This window comes from Eutrigla gurnardus (genome assembly GCF_963514095.1).
Source record: "Eutrigla gurnardus genome assembly, chromosome: 2".
Classification (NCBI taxonomy): Eukaryota; Metazoa; Chordata; class Actinopteri; order Perciformes; family Triglidae; genus Eutrigla; species Eutrigla gurnardus.
Genome location: NC_139916.1, coordinates 2,657,052 through 2,681,155, shown reverse-complemented (window position 1 = coordinate 2,681,155; position 24,104 = coordinate 2,657,052). Strand labels below are relative to the sequence as shown.

The 24,104-nt window shown below is 40.6% G+C and overlaps 2 protein-coding genes across 2 annotated transcripts; one reads left to right on the top strand and one right to left on the bottom strand.

The window, feature by feature from the left end:
* Window positions 1-2,484: 2,484 nt before the first annotated feature.
* Window positions 2,485-8,183, bottom strand: snrpc (small nuclear ribonucleoprotein polypeptide C). The gene is made up of 6 exons (XM_084029509.1): window positions 8,097-8,183; window positions 6,599-6,641; window positions 6,374-6,482; window positions 5,894-5,953; window positions 3,986-4,090; window positions 2,485-3,040 (listed from the first exon to the last, which is right to left on the bottom strand). Exons 1-6 carry the CDS (start codon window positions 8,102-8,104, stop codon window positions 2,919-2,921), a joined length of 447 nt encoding a protein of 148 aa, XP_083885635.1. The 5' UTR covers window positions 8,105-8,183; the 3' UTR covers window positions 2,485-2,918.
* Window positions 8,184-9,957: 1,774 nt separating this feature from the next.
* ilrun (inflammation and lipid regulator with UBA-like and NBR1-like domains) lies at window positions 9,958-18,378 on the top strand. The gene is made up of 5 exons (XM_084033793.1): window positions 9,958-10,172; window positions 12,266-12,420; window positions 12,533-12,730; window positions 13,491-13,795; window positions 15,442-18,378. Exons 1-5 carry the CDS (start codon window positions 10,015-10,017, stop codon window positions 15,475-15,477), a joined length of 852 nt encoding a protein of 283 aa, XP_083889919.1. The 5' UTR covers window positions 9,958-10,014; the 3' UTR covers window positions 15,478-18,378.
* Window positions 18,379-24,104: the final 5,726 nt, after the last annotated feature.

The window sequence follows — 24,104 nt, the reverse complement described above, 5'->3', positions numbered from 1 at the left end:
TCCTCCCCCGAATATTAAAGCTGAACCAGAGTCGGTCGCTATTTAGATGAGAAGCTCCTCTCACAGGCGACTGAAAGCAATGTGAGGACTTCCTGGTTAAAACAAACTTAAGGCCCGCAAATGACTTTGGTGTGATGCTGCTGAGAAAAGCTACTTTTTGTTTTTTAAATCAGTTTAGCCAAAGATAATAGTCTTCAGCAGCCGAGTTCCCCAAGTGGAAAGAAATAAAGAAAAACAACTTCGGAAAGACCTTGGATTCATTTGTCCAAGCCGAAGCTGCACACGCCTGAAATACTTTTGATTTGGGGTAAATGAACAGATTTGTGTTTTTGAAATAACTCAATTAGACGTTAGAGTTAGAAGCCAATCCAATTGCAGTTAATGATAAAAGTTGATTTCCCAACTTTGATGACATTTTACCAAAGCTTGTAACCAAAGCAACATGAAGGGAAACCGTTTTCTCCTGAAAACACGAAAATAAATGAGAGAATATTGTGAACAAGCTCCAGGAGCGGGTCTCCCTCCTGTTCCATCCATCATAACCCACATCCCTCGTGACCGAAGCTTCCTTAACTCCTCCTGATCATAAACACTTCCCACCACTCCACTTGCACTCGCTTCAGGGCGACGCTGCACTTCGTGGATGAATATTCATAAAGACTCCATATGCCTATATGCTCGACCCAAGCATGAAATGTGCATTAACACGGTCTTATTCCTGGATGTTTGTCGTGCTTTTAACGGAGTCCGTCCTGTAAGAGCGGTCGTCCGATTGCATGTAATCCATCAAAGTCGACTATTTCCAACATGTGTGACCGACAGCTACCAGCGATGATCTCTAACTATGCTTTCCCTCCAGTTTCATGTCGAGAAATCGGCAAACAAGGCGTGAAGCAGCAAGAAATTAGTTTTTTTTTTTTTTTTTTTAATGTGTGGCCTAGAAACGTCCTAAACCATAAAGCCACAAAAAACATCCTCTGGACGTTTGAGAGTCCACAGAAGCACATAATCAGTCAACGCACGTCATCCCACTGTTCTAATTGGGGAATAAACATGACGACTCTCTGGCTCCACCTGTTGAGACATCTTCATAATTATAGACGTTTGATTATGGACACAGAAGTCCAGCTGGAGGAGCACGCTTTAAATGGAAACCAACGAGGGCCGGCTCCAGCCCTCGTTAATTACTTCATTTTACAACTATAAGATTTGCACACATTTAGCTTGTTTTCCTCCTTTTGGAGTAAAAATCAACGGTTTCCTTCTTTTTAAGTGAAGTCCAAGGTTAAAAGGTGTCGAGCAGCTATTTTCATGTTAGTTTCAGGCAAAAATGTAAAAGCTGTTCTAGTCCTTGAAATGTGGAAGAACATGATGTTTTATCTGATAGTTGACTGAATATATTTTGGTGGAGGTTTGGATTATTTATCAGACAAAACAAGACATTTGAAGGCATCACTTCAGGCTTCATCTTCTTAATCAAGAAAACAACCAGCAGATTAGTCGCTCATGAGAAGAATCATTAATTGCTTCCTAACTGCGAAAACACATGAATGTAATCACACCTCGGAATATTGTTGTTACTGCATTAAGTTGAACATTTGTCAGCAGATACAAGGACAAACTATAACCTAATAAAGGCTGAGGGAATTACCCACAATTCATAGAGAGGCATCAGCTGAAAGGACAGGAAAACTGTACGTGTGGAGAACATCGCAAACTAAGTTTCTTAGCAAACTACAGTAAATTAACCCTCAGGTGTCAGGTATCACTTTAATTAGGGACAAAAATGTCCACTTCACAAAAGCTGCTTGAACAGATTATTTTTTTCTACTTTTTTTTGCGTAAATCTCTTAAACAACTTCCGCCCTGCTGGAAACTACCAAACATTCAGTCATTTTGAGGATTTTAACCCTTTAAATGCCAGTTTGATTACTTGATGTGAAAACTGAGTTATTTTCCATCAAATTAATTTTGGGTGGCTGGGGCATTTATTTTAAATCAGTCATGGATAGATCAAAGATGATCCAAAATATTGACTTTGATGCATTATTAGTTTTTGTGTAGCATCAGATTTAAAATGCACTACCCTCTTTCGCCTTTAGGGACAAAAACTTCCCTAGTGGTACCTTAGGGTTAATAATTCATTAAGTTACATCCCCCCCCCCCCCAGGCTATACGAGTTCACTCACTCAATGTATTACTTGATATTGATGCCATTTATCCTTCTATCCATAACAGATGGACTTTAGTCTGCTAGCGCCACCTTATCCCCAGAATGATGTTGTGAACATGACAGTCTCGTAATTTCGACTTCTCAAGCGGGAAGTAGGATCTCCTGCTGTCTGGTGCTGAGCTGGTAGTGTGAGATGGGGTTTTTTTTGGAGCTGAACAGAGCTTCAACCTGACCTGAGGTCAGTGATTGAAGACGCACCGTTAAAAACAAAAAAATTGCGCTTCGCGGACACGGACTACAACGTCAAGAACCAGGTTTGAAATCACTGTTTTATTTCTCGAAGTAATGAAATATAACAAAAATATGCAAAAAACCTAAAAACAAAAAGTACAAATATAGAAACAAATCTCGTCATTAACGCGCTCTTTAAACGCTGAACAGTTTGTCGACGTGAGTCGATGCTTTTCAAACTTAAAACAAGAGGATGTTTAATTAAAAAAAGAAGAAGGTCTTTAAAACAGATGTGAAATCAGTTCTAATGGAGGTGAATATGAATAAATACCGACGCAAGAAAATCTAGTAATTACACACGAAGATGACATAATTACATCCGGGACGTTTGAGGTTTGGAAAAAATGTTTTTTTAAAAAGTCGCATTGAAAAATCCATCAAGTGTTTGAACCAAAGTCTCCTCACGTGACGAGTGTCTGTTCACGGCAACAAAGAGCGGCGAAGCCTCGCGGCCTTATCGGTCCGGCCGCATCATGCCAGGCCGCACCGGCATCATCATCGGCCGGGGGTGACGCATCATGTGTGGCGGTCCCGGCATCATCTGCATGGGTCCTCCCATCGGCGGCCGCATGCCTCCTGAAAGGTGAAAAAAGAGGATTCACAGCTTCATGACGACGGCGGCACATAAAGAGATGTCTTTAAAACTCCTCAACATTCTTTATATCACAGGTTATTAGCAGAGACATTGAACAGGAAAACTGATCATCTTTTAAGTTTTGAGCAAAAGTGAACGGCAAATGTTTAGTCATTTTCTTTTAAAATAGTCAATAAATCACATTATTGATAATTGAATTTTTCAGACCATTTAATTTGGTGTTAAACTGGCAGACGGACGTTTACTTTTGTTTTTAGACGGGCAGATTATTCTGTTAACTTCTTCATATGAAACTACAGATGAAACCGTGTTAACCTTCTAGAGCAGAGGTCTTCAACCTGGGGTCCGGGACCCCTACAGGGTCCGCAGAGTTACTGCAGGGGGTCCCCGAAATGATTTGATCCCAAACTTGTTTTCTTCCAAAAATTTAAATATGTCCAAAAATCCACCTCAACATGAAATCAACCTTTATCCTTCAATATACATTTTACTGTTTGTTTAATAGGTTGAGAAATTGTGATGCAGAAATGCCAAAATAGAATTAAAATATGAATCAACAATTATTATTTTAATGTCTAAGCATTGTATGGGTCCCTCCACCTGGTCTCTATAGGCCTTGGGGGTCCCTCCACCGGGTCTCTATAGGCCTTGGGGGTCCCTCCACCGGGTCTCTATAGGCCTTGGGGGTCCCTCCACCGGGTCTCTGTAGGCCTTGGGGGTCCCTCCACCGGGTCTCTATAGGCCTTGGGGGTCCCTCCACCGGGTCTCTATAGGCCTTGGGGGTCCCTCCACCGGGTCTCTATAGGCCTTGGGGGTCCCTCCACCGGGTCTCTATAGGCCTTGGGGGTTCTTGATGCGATGGCTAAGGCTTCATGTCGGATACATCTTGAATTTCATGAATCTAGTCATAGAACCGTGTTTCTTACCGGGTCCACCGGGCATCATCCCGTGTGGTGGCGGTCCCATCATGGGCATCATGGGTGGACCTCCCATAGGGGGCGTTGGCAGCATGCCTGGGCGAGGAGGACCACCTGTATTAAAAAAAGCAGTACGTTAGTGTACAATTAATGTTAAGACGACGTACATCAATGAATTATTTTAATTATTTATCTTAAATTCCACTGACTTCTAAACAGAAAACCTGCAACAGTCTGAATACTGTTGTTAAGATAAGACTTAAGCATTCTAACGCAACAATCCTGCATAAATCTACCGTTACAAAGATATTCATGTTAATTGTATTAACCGGTGATGATTTTTGGACGATGTGGTTTGTGGAGCTGTTTTGTCTTAAAGAGAGAGGCGTTTGTTATTTAGCCGAACCCTCAATAGAGTGGTGAAGTCCCGCCCCTCCATTTCCGGGACATGGGTCCTCAAAAGCAAAAAAATATCAATGCGATTCAATGGGTAGATACAAATTATTTTCTGGTCCCGTTTGAATTGTGCCATGGATTTCACATATGTTCTTTGTGATATTTAAAGAAAATTTTTCACGCAAAGAAGACAATTAAGCGCGAAGAGTTTTGATAAAGTTAGGTTTTGTGTGAGCCGCTTTGTGAACTACAGCTCCTCGCTGTTCTCGTCGCGAATGATATACGTCACCACCCGCCGAGTCCGAAGTCCGCCGAGATGGCTGTTTCTCTGCTCCACTTCACCGCTTTTTTCCAAGGGCAGAATAAAAGTATCGAAAGGGGGGAGAACCACTATAAGTCGGGTCATGTGGAGAGCCTCAACTTCGCCGATGGGGAGGGAAAAGGGCGATGACGTGACGTCACATACGCGACACAACATGTAGTCTTTATCATTGTGTTTTCTCAATGAATTTTAACTGAAGAATTGCACAATAAACGGTCAAACTCTTGACATGGAAAATTATAATTTAAGCCTATAAACAACATTTGTGTAATCCAAGGCATAACGACCGGGGGATCAGATAATAATTATTTTCCGTCCATTGAACACCATTCATTTTTTTCGCTCCGAAAGGACCCATGGCGCCGTTACTTCCTGCTTCCGCTTCGGCACTCTATGGGCTGAATGTTAAAACCAGGATGATGCATCATCATTTAAAATGGCACCACAAGCTGCAGCCTCCTAAATAACCATTAAGTTGATCCAACACTTCTCTAAAACAGCTACAACAAACATTATCTTCCACAACGGTAGGAGTTATTGCAGGTTTGTTGTGTTGGATTCACTTCACCTCGACTTAATAAACTCAAAAACATCTGGAATTTTTGCTCAAATAACCTCTTTGGATTTCTGTCATTTTGTTCACCTTGGAAACAAAAATGCTGAAAGGAAAACCCTCTTTCATGATTTAGAAATGCTGCATTCAGTGAGCAGCTTGAATATGACTGAAATGTTTGCCTTTGTTCCAGCAGTCTAGCAACATATCAATGAAGGCAGTTCCTAAAAACGTTGCGACAAACTGGACCGAAGGAAGACGCAGGTTGTAATATTAGAAAAAAAGGTGTTTTCTTTAAGTCGATACGTACTGATTGATCGGCGATTGAACTCATTAAATTTCTGAACATAAAAGATACAAAACATTTGTGATTTCTGCCAATTAGATTTTAGAGAGAGAGAAAGGTGCATCTCCACCCTGCAGGTTTCTATTTACGTCTCGTGGTCGTTTCGTGTCAATTTAAATTAGCTGTAATCCCACAGGAACCCAAACGCTCCGCTCCTCCTGCTGATTGCTCATTCTAATGAAATTCGTTTCAATAACACTTGATAAATGCCGACAGGCGTTCTTGATTGACTGTGAATGTAACCGTGGAGAGCCGTTTGTGTGTTACGGTTAGTTGATTAAAAGACGACGATGGACTCACCTGGAGGAGGGCCGCCGGGGAACGGCGTGGGAGGAATCTTTCCCTGTTGGAATGCGGCCGCTGTCGGGGAGAAAAAAAAGTCAAAAACATGGACAACACTTAAATCATGTTTCTCCACAGAGGACGAAACGGCGCTCCAGCATCCAGATTAGTGGGCTGTAATCTCAGAGGGGTAAACTGGTGTAAATAGTGCAGTATTTAGGCTTGGCGTTCCCACGCACGTTTAAAATCACAGCTTACGTGGGATAAATAACAGGCCTCACTATCACATCGTTTATCCTCTAAACAAGGATAAAACATGAGATGAAGATGGTGCTGTATGAGTGATCAGTTGACGGCCCAATCAAACAAATCCTCAGTAACACTAGAGGTCCCTTTCACATTTAAATTAAACTGGCACAGGCGGCATCGTGAAGAGTGGAGTCATTTAAAATCCACATTCCAGAGCTCACTTTGAGCCACGCTGTCCAGATAACGTACTTGTTTTATCGATGAGGCTCTGGGCCTGCTCCTCCATCCATTTCTGGTAGTAATCTTTCACATTCTCCTTGTGTTTTCGGCCGCTGCAGTGAGTCTTCCTCACCGACGGCTGGAACCCAAAGAGAACAGAGGATTTGTGAATATTTAAGTGGAGGAGGGGGAATACAACAAAGAGATAATTTCATTGCCTTTTCGACTATTTAGGGTCACACAAGCACAACTTACCGAATCATGTGTAAGGTAAGTATCGCAGTAATCACAGTAAAACCTGTTGGGGGAAGAGAAAAAACAAAAACGTTTGAGATAAAGACAACTTTTAGAGCTGTAGATGTGAGTTTAACCCAAAACAGTTATTTATCATCCTACAGGGAACTTGTAACACACCATGCTGCAGGATATCTGAGTATTTAAAACGATTTGATACTTTATCATCCTAGACCCGGGTTTAGGTGACCATCAAATGATTTATTTATATTACACCTTTAAAAGCAGAATATAAATATGGTCAGGTACTCAAATACAACAAACATCAGCAGAGATAAGGTAAAAAAGACCATAAATCATCAATAAAGAAAATAAAAATAAATAAAAAGTTAAAAACAGGTGTCTAGTTTTCTTAACCACTTATTTTATTATGGTGAGTTGTATAAGCCGTGGTCCAAGTCCAGTTTATGAAAATAACACTTATACGACAAGTCAATGTGCTTTAGGAGAGAAAGCAGAAAAACATGCAAAGTTTATACATGACAAACATATGAACATGTAACAGAAAATACATGAATATAAGTATAAAATAAAGTGTGTATTATTCGAGGTGAATGGATGTTACTGGGCCAATGTTGTTTTATAACTACGTGTAGATACCATCAACATCGTCAGATCTTATCCATGAAAAACATGGTGTACTAGAGTAAAAACACATGGGTGTACTATAGTAAAAACACATGGGTGTACTAGAGTAAAAACACATTGGTGTACTAGAGTAAAAACACATGGGTGTACTAGAGTAAAAACACATTGGTGTACTATAGTAAAAACACATGGGTGTACTAGAGTAAAAACACATTGGTGTACTATAGTAAAAACACATGGGTGTACTAGAGTAAAAACACATTGGTGTACTAGAGTAAAAACACATTGGTGTACTATAGTAAAAACACATTGGTGTACTAGAGTAAAAACACATTGGTGTACTAGAGTAAAAACACATTGGTGTACTAGAGTAAAAACACATGGGTGTACTAGAGTAAAAACACATGGGTGTACTAGAGTAAAAACACATTGGTGTACTAGAGTAAAAACACATTGGTGTACTAGAGTAAAAACATTGATTCACAGTAAAAACACATTATTGATTCATTTAGATCCGAGATTAACATCAAGTCTTTTCTAAAAACCAGAACAGTTCAATGAATAATAAAAACCCAGAATGGTGTATTTTAACAGATACGTTGATTTAATATCGCGGTGTCGAGATTTATCTTTAACTAACTGTTTTAACTAACTGTTAGCTATTTTCACGTCGTGGTTGAGTCCAGCAAATAGACGCAGCCCAAACAATGCTCGCAGCGGTCCATCTGGAAACAAACGTCTGTTTCATTCGTTTTAAAAAATATATTTTACAGCAATGTGTCGCTTTATGCGCAATACAAGCAACGGTTGCGTTCGTTGCAACAAAGGAATACTATAATAAACATAAAAGGGAATTAATCTCCACACTTACTTAGGCATGTTCCCCGGCAATCTCCGTCGAGAGCGCGATTCCGGTGTTCGCAATAAGATGTCCGACCGGAATATAAGACCTATCCACAGTAAGTTCCGCCTGAAAGCGACCGCAACGTGAATACGTATAAAAGTATTTATGTCTGCTATTCACAAATACACCGATCCAAGTCACATTTTGTTGATACAAAAAGTAAAGGTCTCGCCCACTCCATGGGTGTCTTTCAGGATTATTTGAATGCTTTGTTGAAGAAGTGTATTTTACTTGGTTAAAGTGACAATGGCTCCATCCTAAGTAGAAATACAGCAATAAATTAACAAAGTGTCAGACTGCTTTTATTATTGGGTCATATTTCTGGTATGTATTAGCCTATATTACAAGCGATTTAGTTGGTTAAACTGAAGCTTATTTTGATTGACAACTTTACATAGTGTCTGGAAATGTTATCTATTACAATATATCCAATTGTATAAGGTCACCATAAAGACGAATCTCTGCAATATAAATAGTAACTATGAATGTCAAATGAATGAATGTGTATAAAATACAAGTCCCCCCCCCCCCCGAAATGTACCATATACCATACCATATAATGGAAATACTCTCATACACTGCATAATAACCTGAAACTTAAGGGAACGTGAGTTACTTTCCACTGTGCAAATATATATATATATATATATATATATATATATATATATATATATGAAAATCAACCGAAACCTCAACAGCACAAAAAATCTCCAAAACTAATAATATAGAAATATGCCCTCTAGAAATAGACATAAAAAGGGGTACAAACAAAGCATTATTCTTAACTTACACGAGCACTTGAATCGTGTCTTCGGTAGGCTATGTGTAAAGTCGATAACAACAGTAACAAATATCATCAGATAAATTTAATTTAATTGAATGAAATGCTTTAGACGGGAAGACATTTTGGTTCCCTTTTGACAAAACATTTAACCCTAATTGTCCCGCAGGAAGGCATGTTACAATGTTAAATGTTATTATACTGGAAATTTACAATTTGAGTGCAGATTGTGCAAGAAAAATCAAGAAAATTTACAAATTATAAGGTTACAAGGTTAATTTCACAGCACATACGTAGACCATACACATATTTAAATATGAAATAGAATAAAATATAATGGCATATACATATATATATATAAAAGCCATTTTATTATATATATATATATATATATATATATATATATATATATATATATATATATATATATATATTTGCACAGTGGAAAGTAACTCACGTTCCCTTAAGTTTCAGGTTATTATGCAGTGTATGAGAGTATTTCCATTATATGGTATGGTATATGGTACATTTCGGGGGGGGGGGGGGGGGGGGGGACTTGTATTTTATACACATTCATTCATTTGACATTCATAGTTACTATTTATATTGCAGAGATTCGTCTTTATGGTGACCTTATACAATTGGACTTAGTACAATATATATATATATATATATATATATATATATTCATGTATAATAGCCTACTAGTGTTATCATGAATCATCATCTCATCATACTGTATCTAATATTAAACTTGTGATAAACCTGGTAACGAGCGGAGACGATTCATTGATAAACCAATGAAAAGGTGGCTGCAAATAGCAACAGATGACGTCGACGCCCCCCTCCTACGTGATTGGCGAAGGTGACGCGCGAGACTGTCGCAACGTCAAACACCCCCCCTCCCCTCCTCCCTCCCCCTCCACCCCCAAACCTGCTCGTGCCATGCGCACTGACAGTTGTTGTTGTTGCGCTGGTTGTTATGGTTGGACAAGGCCTCGGACTAAACTGAGAGGTTCCCCCCCTTTCCCCTCCTCCTCCTCCTCCTCCCCGCAGCAGCACCCCGCTGTCTCCCCCCCCGCCGCGGGACACCCCCCGCCACCCATGGAGGGCACGGACATGGACGTGGACGCGGAGCTCATGCAGAAGTTCAGCTGCATGGGCACCACGGACAAGGACGTCCTGATCTCGGAGTTCCAGAGGCTGCTGGGCTTCCAGCTCAACCCGTCCGGCTGCGCCTTCTTCCTGGACATGACAAACTGGTGAGTGCGGGGATCCTGTTGGGGCCTGTTTGTTTGGGGGGGTTAATTAGCTAGGTAGCATACGTTGAACTGTTTAAAAAAATGGAGGCTTGGAGTGTTGTTCAAACCCAGACAGGATCGTTTCCATCATGCCTTCACGGGAAACGGTAGTTACAGTTAACCGAACGATGGTTTCGGAGGGGGAGGGGGAGGGGGGGGCGAAGTGAAGAACTGTAAAAGTTTAGAGTTTTAATACCGCGAAATAACTAGCAGAGGAGCGAAGCGCGGGCTAGCCTTAACTAGCTAGCAGGCTAATTTAAGCAGGCGGGGAAACTCTCGGCGTAGATAAGTCTGCTATATTACATAATAGTGTCCGGAGCCAGTTACACACACACACACACACACACTCTCACACACACACACACACACACACACGACATTAGTCTGATGACGTAATCAGTCGTGATCGATCAACAAGTGGTCTTTGAGTAATTGGTCTCGAGCTATAAGTTAATCAGTGTGCTTGATTTCTTTGATCGCATCCTTTTGTTGTTCTTAAAGGGAGGACCCACCCCAAAACACGATCTTTAAAGTTTCACCTAGCGCGTCATAGGAGATGACGACATCACGTGACCAGTTGTTGCGATTTGTCCACTGAAACTGCTACTACTACTACTAGTACTACTACTACTAGTACTACTACTGCAAGTGTGTATTTTTATCTGATCTTCAGAATCAGAAACAGATTTATAACAAAGAAGGATTTTACACCCATGAGGAATGTGTCTTTGTGACTAAGATGCATAAATTGAAGACAACAAACAATAAACAGTGACTATAATATATAAACAGAGACATAAAGCGAGGGATGATTGATAAATAAAGATGGTACAGGAACATGCAAAGATTGTTGTAAGTTATAAAAGTAGTTATAAGCATGTGACTGGGGCTTTCTTCACATATATTTGTGTTGGTGTTGAGTCGCATCCTGATGCCTCATGAGGACAAAGGTTGTAAATCAGTTTTATAGTCGTGACCAGGAACTGATTAGCCCGTGGAAAACGGTTGCATCACACATCGCACTTACCTCAACACGGAAACTCCAGATTTATATCGGAAATTTACAAACATCAAAAGGGTGTGTGCGTTTTTTTGGTAGTCACGGATGCATGAGTTGTGTTAGGATTCTGTGTTTCGGCATGACCCCTAAAAGTAGTAGGCAGGGGACAATATGAATTTTTTTTTAGATTATCCTCACCAAAATAATGGCACCGGAATTGCATTGCATTTTTTAAGATACAAATGGTTTTATTGCATCACAGATAAGATGCATTCAATCCTCTTAAATAAGATCATATCTTAAGGTCTTCCTGCATAAATAAAGGATAAATAATAAGAAAAATATTTTTGTACACTGAATATTTGAATTCAGGCTCTATTTTTCTCTTCTCCACTATGATAGCGAGCCGGACAGTTTCTTCAAGGCACTTGTGACAATATTTACAATTATCCTGATAATGGGAATTCACCACTCACCTAAAGCCTGTATCATCCCATCCCTGACCCCCGACTGGAGACTCAAGGCGTCAGTATGTTTGAACCAAAGTGCTTGATGGATCCTTTGAATTCCCCTCCTTCGTCTGACAACGTCCAACAAAAAAACAACAATTTGCATTTCTCTCAAACTATTTCCGTTTCCATATCAGCTTAAGTATCCAGCACATCACACACACACAACTGGGGAATTATATGTCAGTAAAAGAGATTAGAAATATTGCTCTCTTGAGCGATTCCTGTATTTCTCTTCATTCTCAACTTGAAAAGAGTCCGACAGTTGTAACGGAGCTGCAAAATCTATGAGAATCCAATTTAAGGATCGATTGTCTTTGTAATTGCCGGTATCAGACTGGTGGACTGTCTCATTTGAGGAAATAGTGGATTAGAAAGACTCTCCTGGGCCCGATAGTTCAGCAACTATCTGAGAAAAGGTCAATGGCAAATTGCTCCACATGCTTTCTTGATATTAGCTTATCTTCTGAATGTCAAAATACGGTGTTACGTCGATCTTGCCCACTGCTGTTAACACCGTGCTCTTTCCTTTTGTGTTGCAACAGGAACCTGCAGGCTGCTATAGGTGCATATTATGACTTTGAAAGTCCCAACGTCAACACGCCATCCATGTCCTTTGTCGAGGATGTGACAATTGGCGAAGGAGAGTCTGTTCCTCCGGACACGCCGTTCACAAAGACCTGGAGAATACAAAACCCAGGTGTGTGGAGCGCTTCACCACATCCATGTGTTTCTGAGTCAGTATGCAAATGTCTGCTATCACCTCATGCAGTTGTTGTGTTTTTGACGGCGCTCGTCTTTGTGTCCTGCAGGTGCAGAGTCGTGGCCGCCGGGGGTTTGTCTCAAATACATTGGTGGGGATCAGTTTGGGCACGTGAACACGGTTATGGTGAAGTCACTAGACCCCCAGGAAATATCAGATGTCAGCGTGCAGATGCGAAGCCCCACGGCTCCCGGCATGTACCAGGGCCAGTGGAGGATGTGCACAGCCAACGGATTATTCTACGGCGGTAGGAGATCACCAAACACTTGATTCTGTTTCTAGCGTGACAATTTGTTTGGGCTGCAACAAACACTTTGATTATTACATTAATGAGCTTCTGTTAGTTACAGTTAAATTGCTGTTTTTGTCCGGCTGACTGACCGAAACAAAACATTAAATTCCTCCGTCAAGCTGTTAGTACACTAAAAACACTCACTGGAGAAGTATTCGAGAGAAACAGAGACAGAAGGGTTTACAATATGCATTAGAAGTTTGGTTTCCGTTTTTAGGCTGTGTAGTATCGAACAATCACATTCGACCAAGAGCCAACAAGCTCCGTGATTGGTCGGCATCTAAAGCCATAAACCAGTGAACGCTGTGTGAACGTTGAGATCACTTTCATGCAATATAGTGTTGATACTTCGGGTGGAAGATGCGAGTGCATCTGTAATGAGGTCGACTCGATACAATATCCCCGAACCAGAATATTTCTCAGGATATCAAACTTATTCAGCAGCAAAAATTCAGGTTTAAAACTGTAAAGATTTATGCTAAAACCTCCAGATGGCAGTGTAAATGTGAACCACCACACCCAAGCAGCACATGTATACATTCAGTGTACTGTCAGTAAAGCTAGTTGATGATGTGCTGATTTACTCTGCATGACTCGAAGCATTTGATTACGAGGAGCTCTAAATCCACAAAATCAGCCTGAAAGTGAAGAAAATGTGAACCACACGTCTGTGCTGATCATTTGGTGTCAACCCACCTTTTTTCCTTCTCCACAGACGTCATCTGGGTGATTCTCAGCGTAGAAGTCGGCGGTCTCCTCGGCGTGACCCAGCAGCTGTCCTCCTTCGAGACGGAGTTCAACACCCAACCGCAGCGCAACGTGCAGGGAGACTTCAACCCCTTCGCCTCGCCGCAGAAGAACAAGCACGACGCCACCGACGACAGCTTCACAGATCCCGGCGGAGCGTGGGAACGCACGCAGGAGCCCATCCAGCAAGATCAAAACGGACTGTCTCATAATGCTGTAAATAGGGCGTCGAACGGGCTCCAAACCAATCTTTCTGTGGTGACATATGGTCAGGTATGTATGAGTCCAAATGTAGGGTTTCTACACTACAGCTTCCACCAAGGCTGCATCACAGTAGTGGGTCCTCTAAGGCTTCTGTGATATGGATTGATTCGCATCGATCACGTTAAAAGGAGGAACCGATCACATGTTAATAGGTGGAACCGATCACATGTTAATAGGTGGAACCGATCACATGTTAATAGGTGGAACCGATCACATGTTAATAGATAGAACCGATCACATGTTAATAGATAGAACCGATCACATGTTGATAGGAGTAACCGATCATCACATGTGCTACCAGAGGAGTCCACCCCACTTTGATGGAAGCTGCTGTACTTTAGTTTCCTATCATCTTTCTGGAAAATAATACAAAACTTTGAAGGCACTCGGGGTCCATAGAAGTTCATCTTTTGAAGTTTTGAACAAAGATACCCATCTCATTGTCGTCTCGATTTTGCTCTTCTTTGGGATTTACCAGTCGCCCCCTAAAAAGTCTGTCCTGAGGATGGTAGAGGCAGAAAGGCCACAAAAGGGTTTCTCCCCCATCTTGAGCATTGATTTATTGGCAGACGCCTTTTAAATAATGAGATCCTGTCCGAAAAATACAATGTATTTGCCCGAGGAAAGCTCATTGAGAGAAAATATGAATATAACCCGAACCCTAACCCAGACATTTAAGCCCCTTGGTTGGAAAGGGCACAATGACTATTCCCACATATCATTAAAAAATATGGCCAGATGCTTTGCTTTGTCGTGGACCAAAGTGTTGGTCAGGAGGAGTCGTTCATGTCCGTCCCAGTTTTCACGGCAGCTTGGTTTGCAGTTCAGAGTTCAGGTCCCGGCAATACAGCGTTTTACTGATGGGAGAACAGTTGGAACAGAAATTAAAAACATTAATGGCAGAATCAATGTTACACTGCTAAACAAACAACTTCCAGCTTCGGTCTTCACAGTCGTTTCTTTTACTGTCCCATATTCACCTTTGAGAAAATCTTGACGGTTATTTGATAGATCGCTTTGAAATTTGGAAACCTCAAAAACGAACTATCAAACTCTCCAGCTGCACTGTGAGATTAATATATAGAGTTTCTATTATTTAGCCTTTTCCTCTGGCTGCACGCTCAGGGCCACATGTGACATGTTTGCTCTCAGCCCACTAGTGATCTAGTGGTATTTCAGCAACGTTGTCATTTCTCCTCCATCCAACAGTTGTGTTTTAATGATGTATGTGACCAGTCACCCAAGTGAGTATCGCCACTATTCATCTGTGTTAATTGCTTATACTGCAAGTCATCGGGAACACATCGTCTTTAAATCAAAGTTTACAGCGTCTGAAGATGGAAAAGCCCATTTAAGACGGCATCCACCAACTAAACTGGCTCAATTCGATCACATGGTCTTTCAGGCGAGGCCACATTGTTGTATATGGGCGTATCCCCTCATACCTGGCGTAGCCGAGCCTTTATTCACAGATACTAGCCTCCCCAGGCCGGCTGGACTGGACCGTCAGGAAGCTCTCACTCATCCTGTCTGGGCGTTTAAACGAGACATTCATTCAAAAGGCCCTCAACTTACGTGTAATGCAGGTTTCACAGTTTAATTCTTCACATCCATATAAACCACTCTAATGCCCTTTCTCACCTATTTTTTTCCAGGGTATTCACGGACCCTATCCATTTGGACAGAGCTAGAATAACAAAGACCCCCCCTCCCCCTCCTCCTCCTCCCAAAACCCCACCCTACCTACCCACCCACTGCGGTGGTGGATGATGAGCTGAACACCCTGGGAGTCCTTAAAGTGCAGAGGAGTCGGAGGGGAGGTGGAGGAACAGTTGTTTTATATTGACTCGTGACAACCTTCCTTCGACCCCGTGACCCTTTCCACAGAAACACAAGCTGCAGCGCGGTGATGGATTTACGTCCGCTGCGGTGAAAACATCCCACCCGACAACATCAACACCCGGATTAGCATGTGTGAACGCTTCATTTAAGAGTGCTATAAAACCTTAAAAATAGATACACACAACCTTTTTTTTAATTATTTCCGCTGTAAAACACACCTAATTAAAAGGGAAGATCAACCCTGAACAATCAACATATAATTTGGTGTTCCCGTGGACAGTCAAATTCTTTGTCTTCTTTGGGGTTCCTACACAGGTCAGGAGATGTTTAGAATCAGAGTAGAACAAAATCAATTGTGCTCATCGATCATTTGAGGCCTTGGAGAAGTGCTTAAAAATATCGGAATGTAGAGATATTTCCCTTGAGATGATGATAGGAGATATTAAAAAAAATACTAATTAGATGACGAGTGTGACCAGTTGTACCAGACAATCTGTCGCCGGAGCAAAGCCCGTTCACAATGGACCATTCACAAAAGACCCATTACCAAAACCACAGAATTATACAGCTCTATATGAGACGGATGGAAGAGAAACATTTCCATATATAATAATGGGATTTCTACCTTCTGTCAATATCGGGTATTATTATTCATAGATTCTTTTTTTTGTAAGTGCTTAAAAGGTACTTTAAAACACATGTTGTACTGTAATTTTTCAAGTATTTTTCATGGATGAGAGTAGTTGGATTTATAAGTAAGAGGACTCTTAAGTTACCACCATTATCTGTTTATTTATTACATGTATTATTTAAAAATTACGGTTGTAAGGAGCCATTTTTTCTCTCCATTTGTAAAATACAAATTGCTGAGCCAGGTCAGATGACACATATTATGGACCTGTTGTTTTTTTATACAAATTGTAATCTGACTAATCTGACCTCTTCTTTTCAACATAACGTCCCTGCAAGTAACCTAAAAATATCTACATTTTTTAGTATCATGTCTGTATTAGTATTAGTCTCCAAATCAGACACATATTGAAGATGTCCAATATTAATTTCTGTTTCTTCCATTTCTACTTTTGCATAAAAACAAAAAGAACCTGCCTGTGTAGGAACCCTCGCCTCTCCCAAAGATAAAACCCAGAGAACCACGACACTAATCTGTTCTGTCTGCAGTTTCTCCATTCAGACTGCATGGGACGTGTGTGTGTGTGTGTGTGTGTGTGTGTGCGCGTGCCTGTTTTTTTTTTTTTTTTTTTTTTTTATAAAGGGTGGGTTTTCACTTTAAATAGATGCTGAAGCGTAAAAGGAAGCGTGTGAGGTGCAAGGAAGGGTTTAAAAAAAAGCCATCTAAATCTATTTTGCCTGGTGAGCGACTGTAGTTATTGAGTCCATGTCTACAGTGTGTGTGTGTGTGTGTGTGTGTGTGTGTGTGTGGGTTTCTCTTTGGATTTAACTGACGTAAAAGAAAGATGGTGTATACTCCTTGGGCAGAGGATGGAGAGAGCGTTACGGAACCTCTGAAGTGTTGGGTGATTCTGACTCACTAATCGCCCCGTTGTTATTTATTTGTTGTCCTATTGTGCACCGCCGATGAAAGATAAAGAAGGAAAACAAGAGTGAAAAAGTCCCATTCACGGCCAGCAGGTGGTGCTAGAAATTATCTGATGACCAACTTCAGAATAGAAGTGAAAGGTTGTAGCTTGAGACTATTTGAATATGAAAATGCATCGGCTTCATTAGCACTGATGTTCTGTTACTGCTATTTGCACAACGCTGTCCACCACTTCTGAGGAGGAAGTGGTTCTTCTTGTGTGTGTCTGTGTGTGTGTGTGTGTGTGTCTGTGTGTGTGTGTGTGTGTGTGTCTGTGTGTGTGTGTGTGTGTGTGTGTGTGTGTGTGTGTGTGTGTGTGTGTGTGTGTGTGTGTGTGTGTGGCTTATTTAGGATTGAGAGAACTGTATTTTCAGAAAGTTTTATTGTGTTTTTTTCTAAAGGCCTTCTGTTTCTGACAGCTTTGAGGTTTGTTTCCAGACATAGTTTTAAACCTTTCATATTTTCATCACCACACTGATGTCCGATCTTTAAAAAACACGATTGGTTCGTATTTACGTTCATATTGATCACATATTTAGGTTTAAAACGAGCCTCGACGCTTCGTTTTCCACGGTCCTCCTGCTGGAATCGCACCTGTGATGTGCTTTTCCTCGTGTTGTTTTGGGCTTAAAAATAAAAAAGGGGGTTTGTTGGAGCTCCATGTTACATTTTTGTTTCTAGGAGGCTATTTTTGATTTATCAAACGTAACTTCTGGCTGTAATTCATGAACATAATCATGATATTTAAGAGTTTCACCAGCATTCTGTGTTTGTCTTTGACAGTCGGCTGAGAGTCCTCCTCCCAAACAGTATACACTGTTCTGCATTGCCTCTTTTTAGTCACGTCAGTTTCTTTCTGTTGCTCTGTGTGTGTGTGTGTTTCCTTCTCGTAAGCTTGCTTGTGTGTGTGTGTGTGTGTGTATGTGTGAGAGGACATGGTGATGACTATTCTGAATATTGCTGGATTCATGCTCTGGTTTTCGTTGTGACTGCGGGTTTGAGATGGGGTGGCATGGTGAGTGGATGAGATGTTTACATAGTCCTAAAATAGCACATTTATCTGAAGAGAAACATGTCAAAATAAAGCTTTTTTTTTCTTCTCCTGTATCTATAATTAAGCATTTGTATGATTAAATTAACACTGAAACAATGACTAAGTTGTCCTTCTGTCTTCTCTCCGAATATTTGCTTATTAATTTTCCTTTATTTTCCTTTCTCAGCCGTGTTACCTGCATGTCAGCAGTTTCAGTCCATCCTGTTCCACATAAATCTAAAAATGAGCACAGATATTCATGTGGCCCAAAGGCAGAATCCCCATGACTTTTACTCGTGTCGCCCCGATATGTAGACGTTTTTATTCATTTCCAAATATCTCAACATCCACTGGGTAGATTGGTACAGTATTCATGGTCACCAGATGATGTATCCTAATGACTTTGACTTTTCCTCGAGTGCCAATATGACCTTCATACTTTAAAAACTGAATGGATTGAATGGATATCCATTACATTTAACACAGATATTAAAGCCAGTTTATCAAGTTGATCTACAAAGCGAGTGACATTCCCATCATCCTCAGCTGTACTTTAGTCGATTAGTGCTAATCAGCTAATTAAACTAAGCTGGTTAGCATAGCAAACCATAGCATGTTAGCATGCTAGTGTTAGCATTTAGCTTGAAGTACAGCAGAACTGCTAACAAGGCTGTGGTTTTATTGTCTCATGTGAAGCTGCTGCTTGTGTTTTTCTTGTGTTTTGTATTTTAACCTTTAAAACCTGCAAAATACAAGAGTTTTGATTACATTTAATTATTTAAATGTAATGTACTTAGTCACTCTCTGTTTGGGTTATTAGTAAAACATGAAAAAATGAATGTTGAAAAGGCCTCCAGGTTGTTATGCTGATTATGGTCTGATCAGCCCTGCAGCCTTGATAGTCAGTTTCTGTATTTAACCCTGTAACACCCCTTGTTGTAAAATTACAACGTTACCTTTAGCTATCCTAAAAAACAATCTAGTATATTTTATTTTGTTTTTTACCACATATACATAGTCATTGGGTTCTATTGTTCAGTCTCACAATGCTATTGGATCATACATTTGTTTATAAGTCCCGCTTTATGGCCACAAACTCACACAACCTCTCAACAACATCTCTCTGTTTCATTGGACTGGATTCATCAGATTCAAGTAAGTAAAATATCTTTTAGTGTAGTAAGCAATCAACCTTGCAAATGAACCCTTAGTTGTTCTGAATTGTTGTTCAGACAACGTGAGCACAAATACAGGAATTCTGCTCCCATCTAAGCCCAATTTTTGCAATATTATTATTTATTATTATTATTCTCTAAAATCATACATAAACATTTTTTTTTAACTCTTTAATTTCTGCATCAAAGGCCTCCTACAACAACATCTGAAAGGTAAAATAACTTTTTTTCTAGGTTTTTCTATATCTGGGTCTTACAGGGTTAAAAATGCTGCAAAAAAACATCAAAACACATTTTGTTGACTTATAAAGATTCTTACATTTAGAGGATGTGGGACACACTGTGTGGCGTTAAAGCACCAAGATCAAATCTACACCCACTTTATTTAGAAAAAGTTAAATAAACAAGCATTTTGAGGAAGTAATTCAGGAAGTCATCCATGTGGTTTTGAAATAGTGCCATGTCGGGGTTTCATCATCATCGTGCTGCTCTGGTGAGAAATCAGCTAAACCATAAAACCATTAAACCACATCATTTAAGATGTAAAAAAACAACTTTCCGAATGGATGGTAATAATATTCAGTAAAGTGTTGGGACGATGAGACGTAAAGACAGAATCGTACGACGGCTATCAGGGCCACTGTAGGGAAAACAATGGAGCCGAGAGAGGGGGATAAAATTCAGAGAAGAAAGTGGCAAATTTGCGAGTTTATTACGATGCTAACAACTGGCATTTATGCTAGCTAACTTCCCATGAATGTAGGGAAGCTATCACTTCTTGTCATATCACCGGCAAACATCCAGTGTTAACAGAACCAAGCAACTTGTTTATATCGGCTATACATGTAATTTTCCGAGCCGAGAGAGAGGGGGGCAATACTCCAAGAAAAAAAGTCGCAAATTTGCCACTTTTTTATATCATAAAGAATCTTGCCCTCTTCTCTCGGCTCTGCTTTCTTTTGGCATGTATTCACGACATAAACAAGTTGCTTGGCTCCGCTAACACCGGTTGTTTGCCGTTGCTATGACAACAAGTGAAAGCTACCACTAGCATGTTAGCCCAACCGTCCCGATCAATAAACACCCATAAGATGACAGTTTGTCCTCATATGAATAAAAGCAACAATAAGCATCGACATCATCACCCTAAGGACCTTAACGAGGCGTTGTCACACGTTGGGATGATTCATTACAAACATACATGTACATTCATGGGAAGTCAGCTAGCATAGATGCTGCTTGTTAGCATCGGAATAAACTCGCAAATTTGCCACAATTTAGCTCGTTTTTGTTTGTTTTTCCTACAGCGGCCCTAATACACCGTCGTAGAGTCAGCATCTCGATTCAACTTATTTATTTATTTAAATGTATTTATTCAAACTTCTCTGAATGACGTCTAAACAAAGCGTGTTAGATCTGTCATCGTGACAGAAGTGTTTGAAGTAACCACGACCACATTTTAATGACTCTGTATTTTAATGTCAGTATATCCGTGACTCGCTCTACACCCACAGATTTCCAGAAAGAATGCACAGCTGAACGTGCATGAGTATGTGCATATCCTGTAAAGAACAATTTGTTGTGGATTTGCACAAATATTCATTTGTTGATATTTCGGGTCAGTTCCTTAGTTAACACTTCAATTCACCGTCTTCATTTGTGGTCATATGTGATGAATCGAAGGGTGCATGCAGTAATACTGTATCTCTGTGTGTGTGATGTGCAGGTGGAGAGCACAGAGGCAAGTGTTTGAATGGGGCCTGTGTGTGACGAGGGCAACCAAGGCCAAATATTGACTTTTGCATCGGCATGGATTCTGCAGAGCTCCTATCATATCTGTGATCTCTCGGCAACTTGAGTCAATAGGTCTGTGTGCTTAATAATGGATAACTGCCCATCATTTCTGTCAAGACAAACAGACCTTTCAGCTCGAGGCATCGAGTGCGAAGTGAAGGAATGAAACGCAGGTGTCGCTGGAAATCGAACTCGCAGGACCTTTGTTTGTCATCGCTGATGTGGGGAAGCACTGTAGTGCCTTTATTTTGGTTTAATTTGCAGAGAACAAGTGTTTTGAATCAATCTGTGATTATTCCTAATATTCAGCATCACGGAAAAGAACTGGTAGCTGTGAGATGCCGGGAAAAAATGCTTGAGGCAAAAAACGAATAAAATGTTTAATTTAAAAATCTCTTCCCCCGATTCTTATCTTTTAAAACTCAAACTCACCTCCACGTACTCGGTTGCCCCCGGCGATGCACGACAAACACCACTGGCCAAATACATGTGTGCCTACGCAGCAGTGATATTAAACTGTACGGTGAGTCCGGCGGGGTCAAGAGGTGCGTTCAGGCGTCAGGGGACAGGAAGCAGCCGAGCGTCTTCGTACGCCATCTGGTCGCCTCGGAAGGGTTAGAGTGAGGGGTTAGTCATCGCGATTAGACTGCAGATGTTGTTTGTCTGGGTGGGGAGCGCTGCGGGCATCGTAAACCACGACCAACGTGTGCCAAATCTTTTGTGAAGACAATCTGGCACAGAGAATCGAGAAACGGTGGAAGATCATTTTCTAGCAGTTAAAGGTTAGCGTTACAAGCGAAAAAATTGCAAAAAAGTGGCATCAAAAGTAGATGTGTGGGGGATAAAAACTCGACCCCCTTTTCCGAGTTATCTTGAATCATTAACATTGAATTTAATGTTGGAACTGGTCCAAGTTTTTTACAATTTTATATCCTAAGAAGCAATATATAGCCAGGCAACATATGTCTTATATCATGAGATTGTGGCAAATTCCGTCTCCAAAGGTAAATATTCACAAGAGCTGTTGAATGCAGATCCACCTTGAACAATGTATCTAATACGAAATAGAAGATTGTGATGGTGACCCGGCCCTTTACCGTTTTCTTCTTATTTTGCTGTTTCTCATCTTGTGTTTCATCTTCTTTTTGCTCATTGTTCTTTAAATATCCGACAGGCAGCTTTAGTGACGTTTCAAGCTGTCGGAAGCAGTTTTATTATGAAAATGCCCCGATAAAACAACTGGATACTTCATGTCGGGCACCAAACAGCAGACAGACACAGTTAGTGACCGTCTGGAGAACATTTAGCTGCTAAAGAGCCAGATATTCATCTATCGGGAGTTGGTGGAGACCAAAACAGAGCCAAAAGCAGAGTGAAAATAAGAGTTTATGCATACGACTCTATCTATCTCACCTTTATGTCTCTCTGCAGAAGTCCTCGTGCAAAATGCAACATGTTAAATATGTTAATATGCACCTGCCGGCTTCTTATATTTAAATAAATCTACGATAATTCAAAATGCTGTTTACAATAATCCTGAAACCACATTTATACATTTGGAGATTTCATCTATGTTCTGCTGCAAATTTGGACTTTCAATAATCAAGACATTTCCTAAAGTAGACTGAGGACAAGAGGAAGGTGCTCTGTGCTGCTCTTCTGTAGGTAACAGTTGGGTGTGATGCATTTACTGACATGCATTGTATACGTTTGGAGAGTCGTGTTCCTTTAGATTGGATCAGAAAACCACATCAAAGACCTGAACGATTGCCAAAACGGCGTGACGGTGTGAACGCCTCGTTTTTCCGGTTTTCCTTCCAATTTAGGAACAAAATGATCTCCACTTATGCGCTGCAGAAGGGTTTAAATTGTACGAGCTGCCGACTACGTGGGCTTGATTCACCTGCAGAGACAGTTACAAACCTTAATATGTGTCCCCTTGTTACCCCGAGGCAGGAAGTGTGCCTCCTCCTCCTCCTCCTCCTCCAGTGTTGGTGAATACAGCTGCTGCACGTTGGTTGCTGTGGGTTTAGAATAATAGAATAGAATAGAATTACTTTATTAATCCCTGACTGGGAAATTATTTTGACACAGCAGCAGTGAGTCAGCAAAAAACACTCTGTACAACTATAACACAAATATAAAAACAAGATACATACAGTGTATAAATACATACAAACTACAACAAACAATGAACTATACAAGAAATAAACAATAGCTATCACTGTGAAGTTCTGAGTTTTCTCTGTCAGACAGAGAAATGACTTAATTTCTTAATTGAATCTTTATACTTTGAATAATTGTTTCAGAAGCTCGTCGATCAGAAGAAGCGTCGTGGTTCTCCATCGTGATTGGCTGCGCGACAACACAATAGGAGTGTTTGTTTTCTGTGGACGTGTCTATTCCTGCGTCCAACAGCGGGACACTTCCAGTTAACTCCTGCTTCAGTTTGAATTTTGTTGTTTGTTTTGCCTGATGGTGACGGGCCAAGATGCATCCGGAACGATAAACGTCACAGATATGTCACTTAAGAATGGTAGAACGGGAAGGGTTCCGAGAATTTAGATGGTCGATTTGCATTTCTCAAGTTACACTGAAACATGAGACTGAATAGAACATTTGTTATAGAAGCCAAACAAAATACTCAAGACTTTTGTCAATAGTTCATGAAGGATGATATATGTTTTTAGGCTAATTCTTTATTTTTTCTTTGCTTTTCTTCACTAAAGCAGCTATTTTGATTTACAGTGTATCACATGACTATTGTATGAAAATGATGAACCGATAAATAATTATTGTTTCTTTGCATCTTTCAGCTGGTTGTTTGGGTTTTTCAATCACCGCTCTTGTCTGCATTGTTTTCATTGGACACACTAC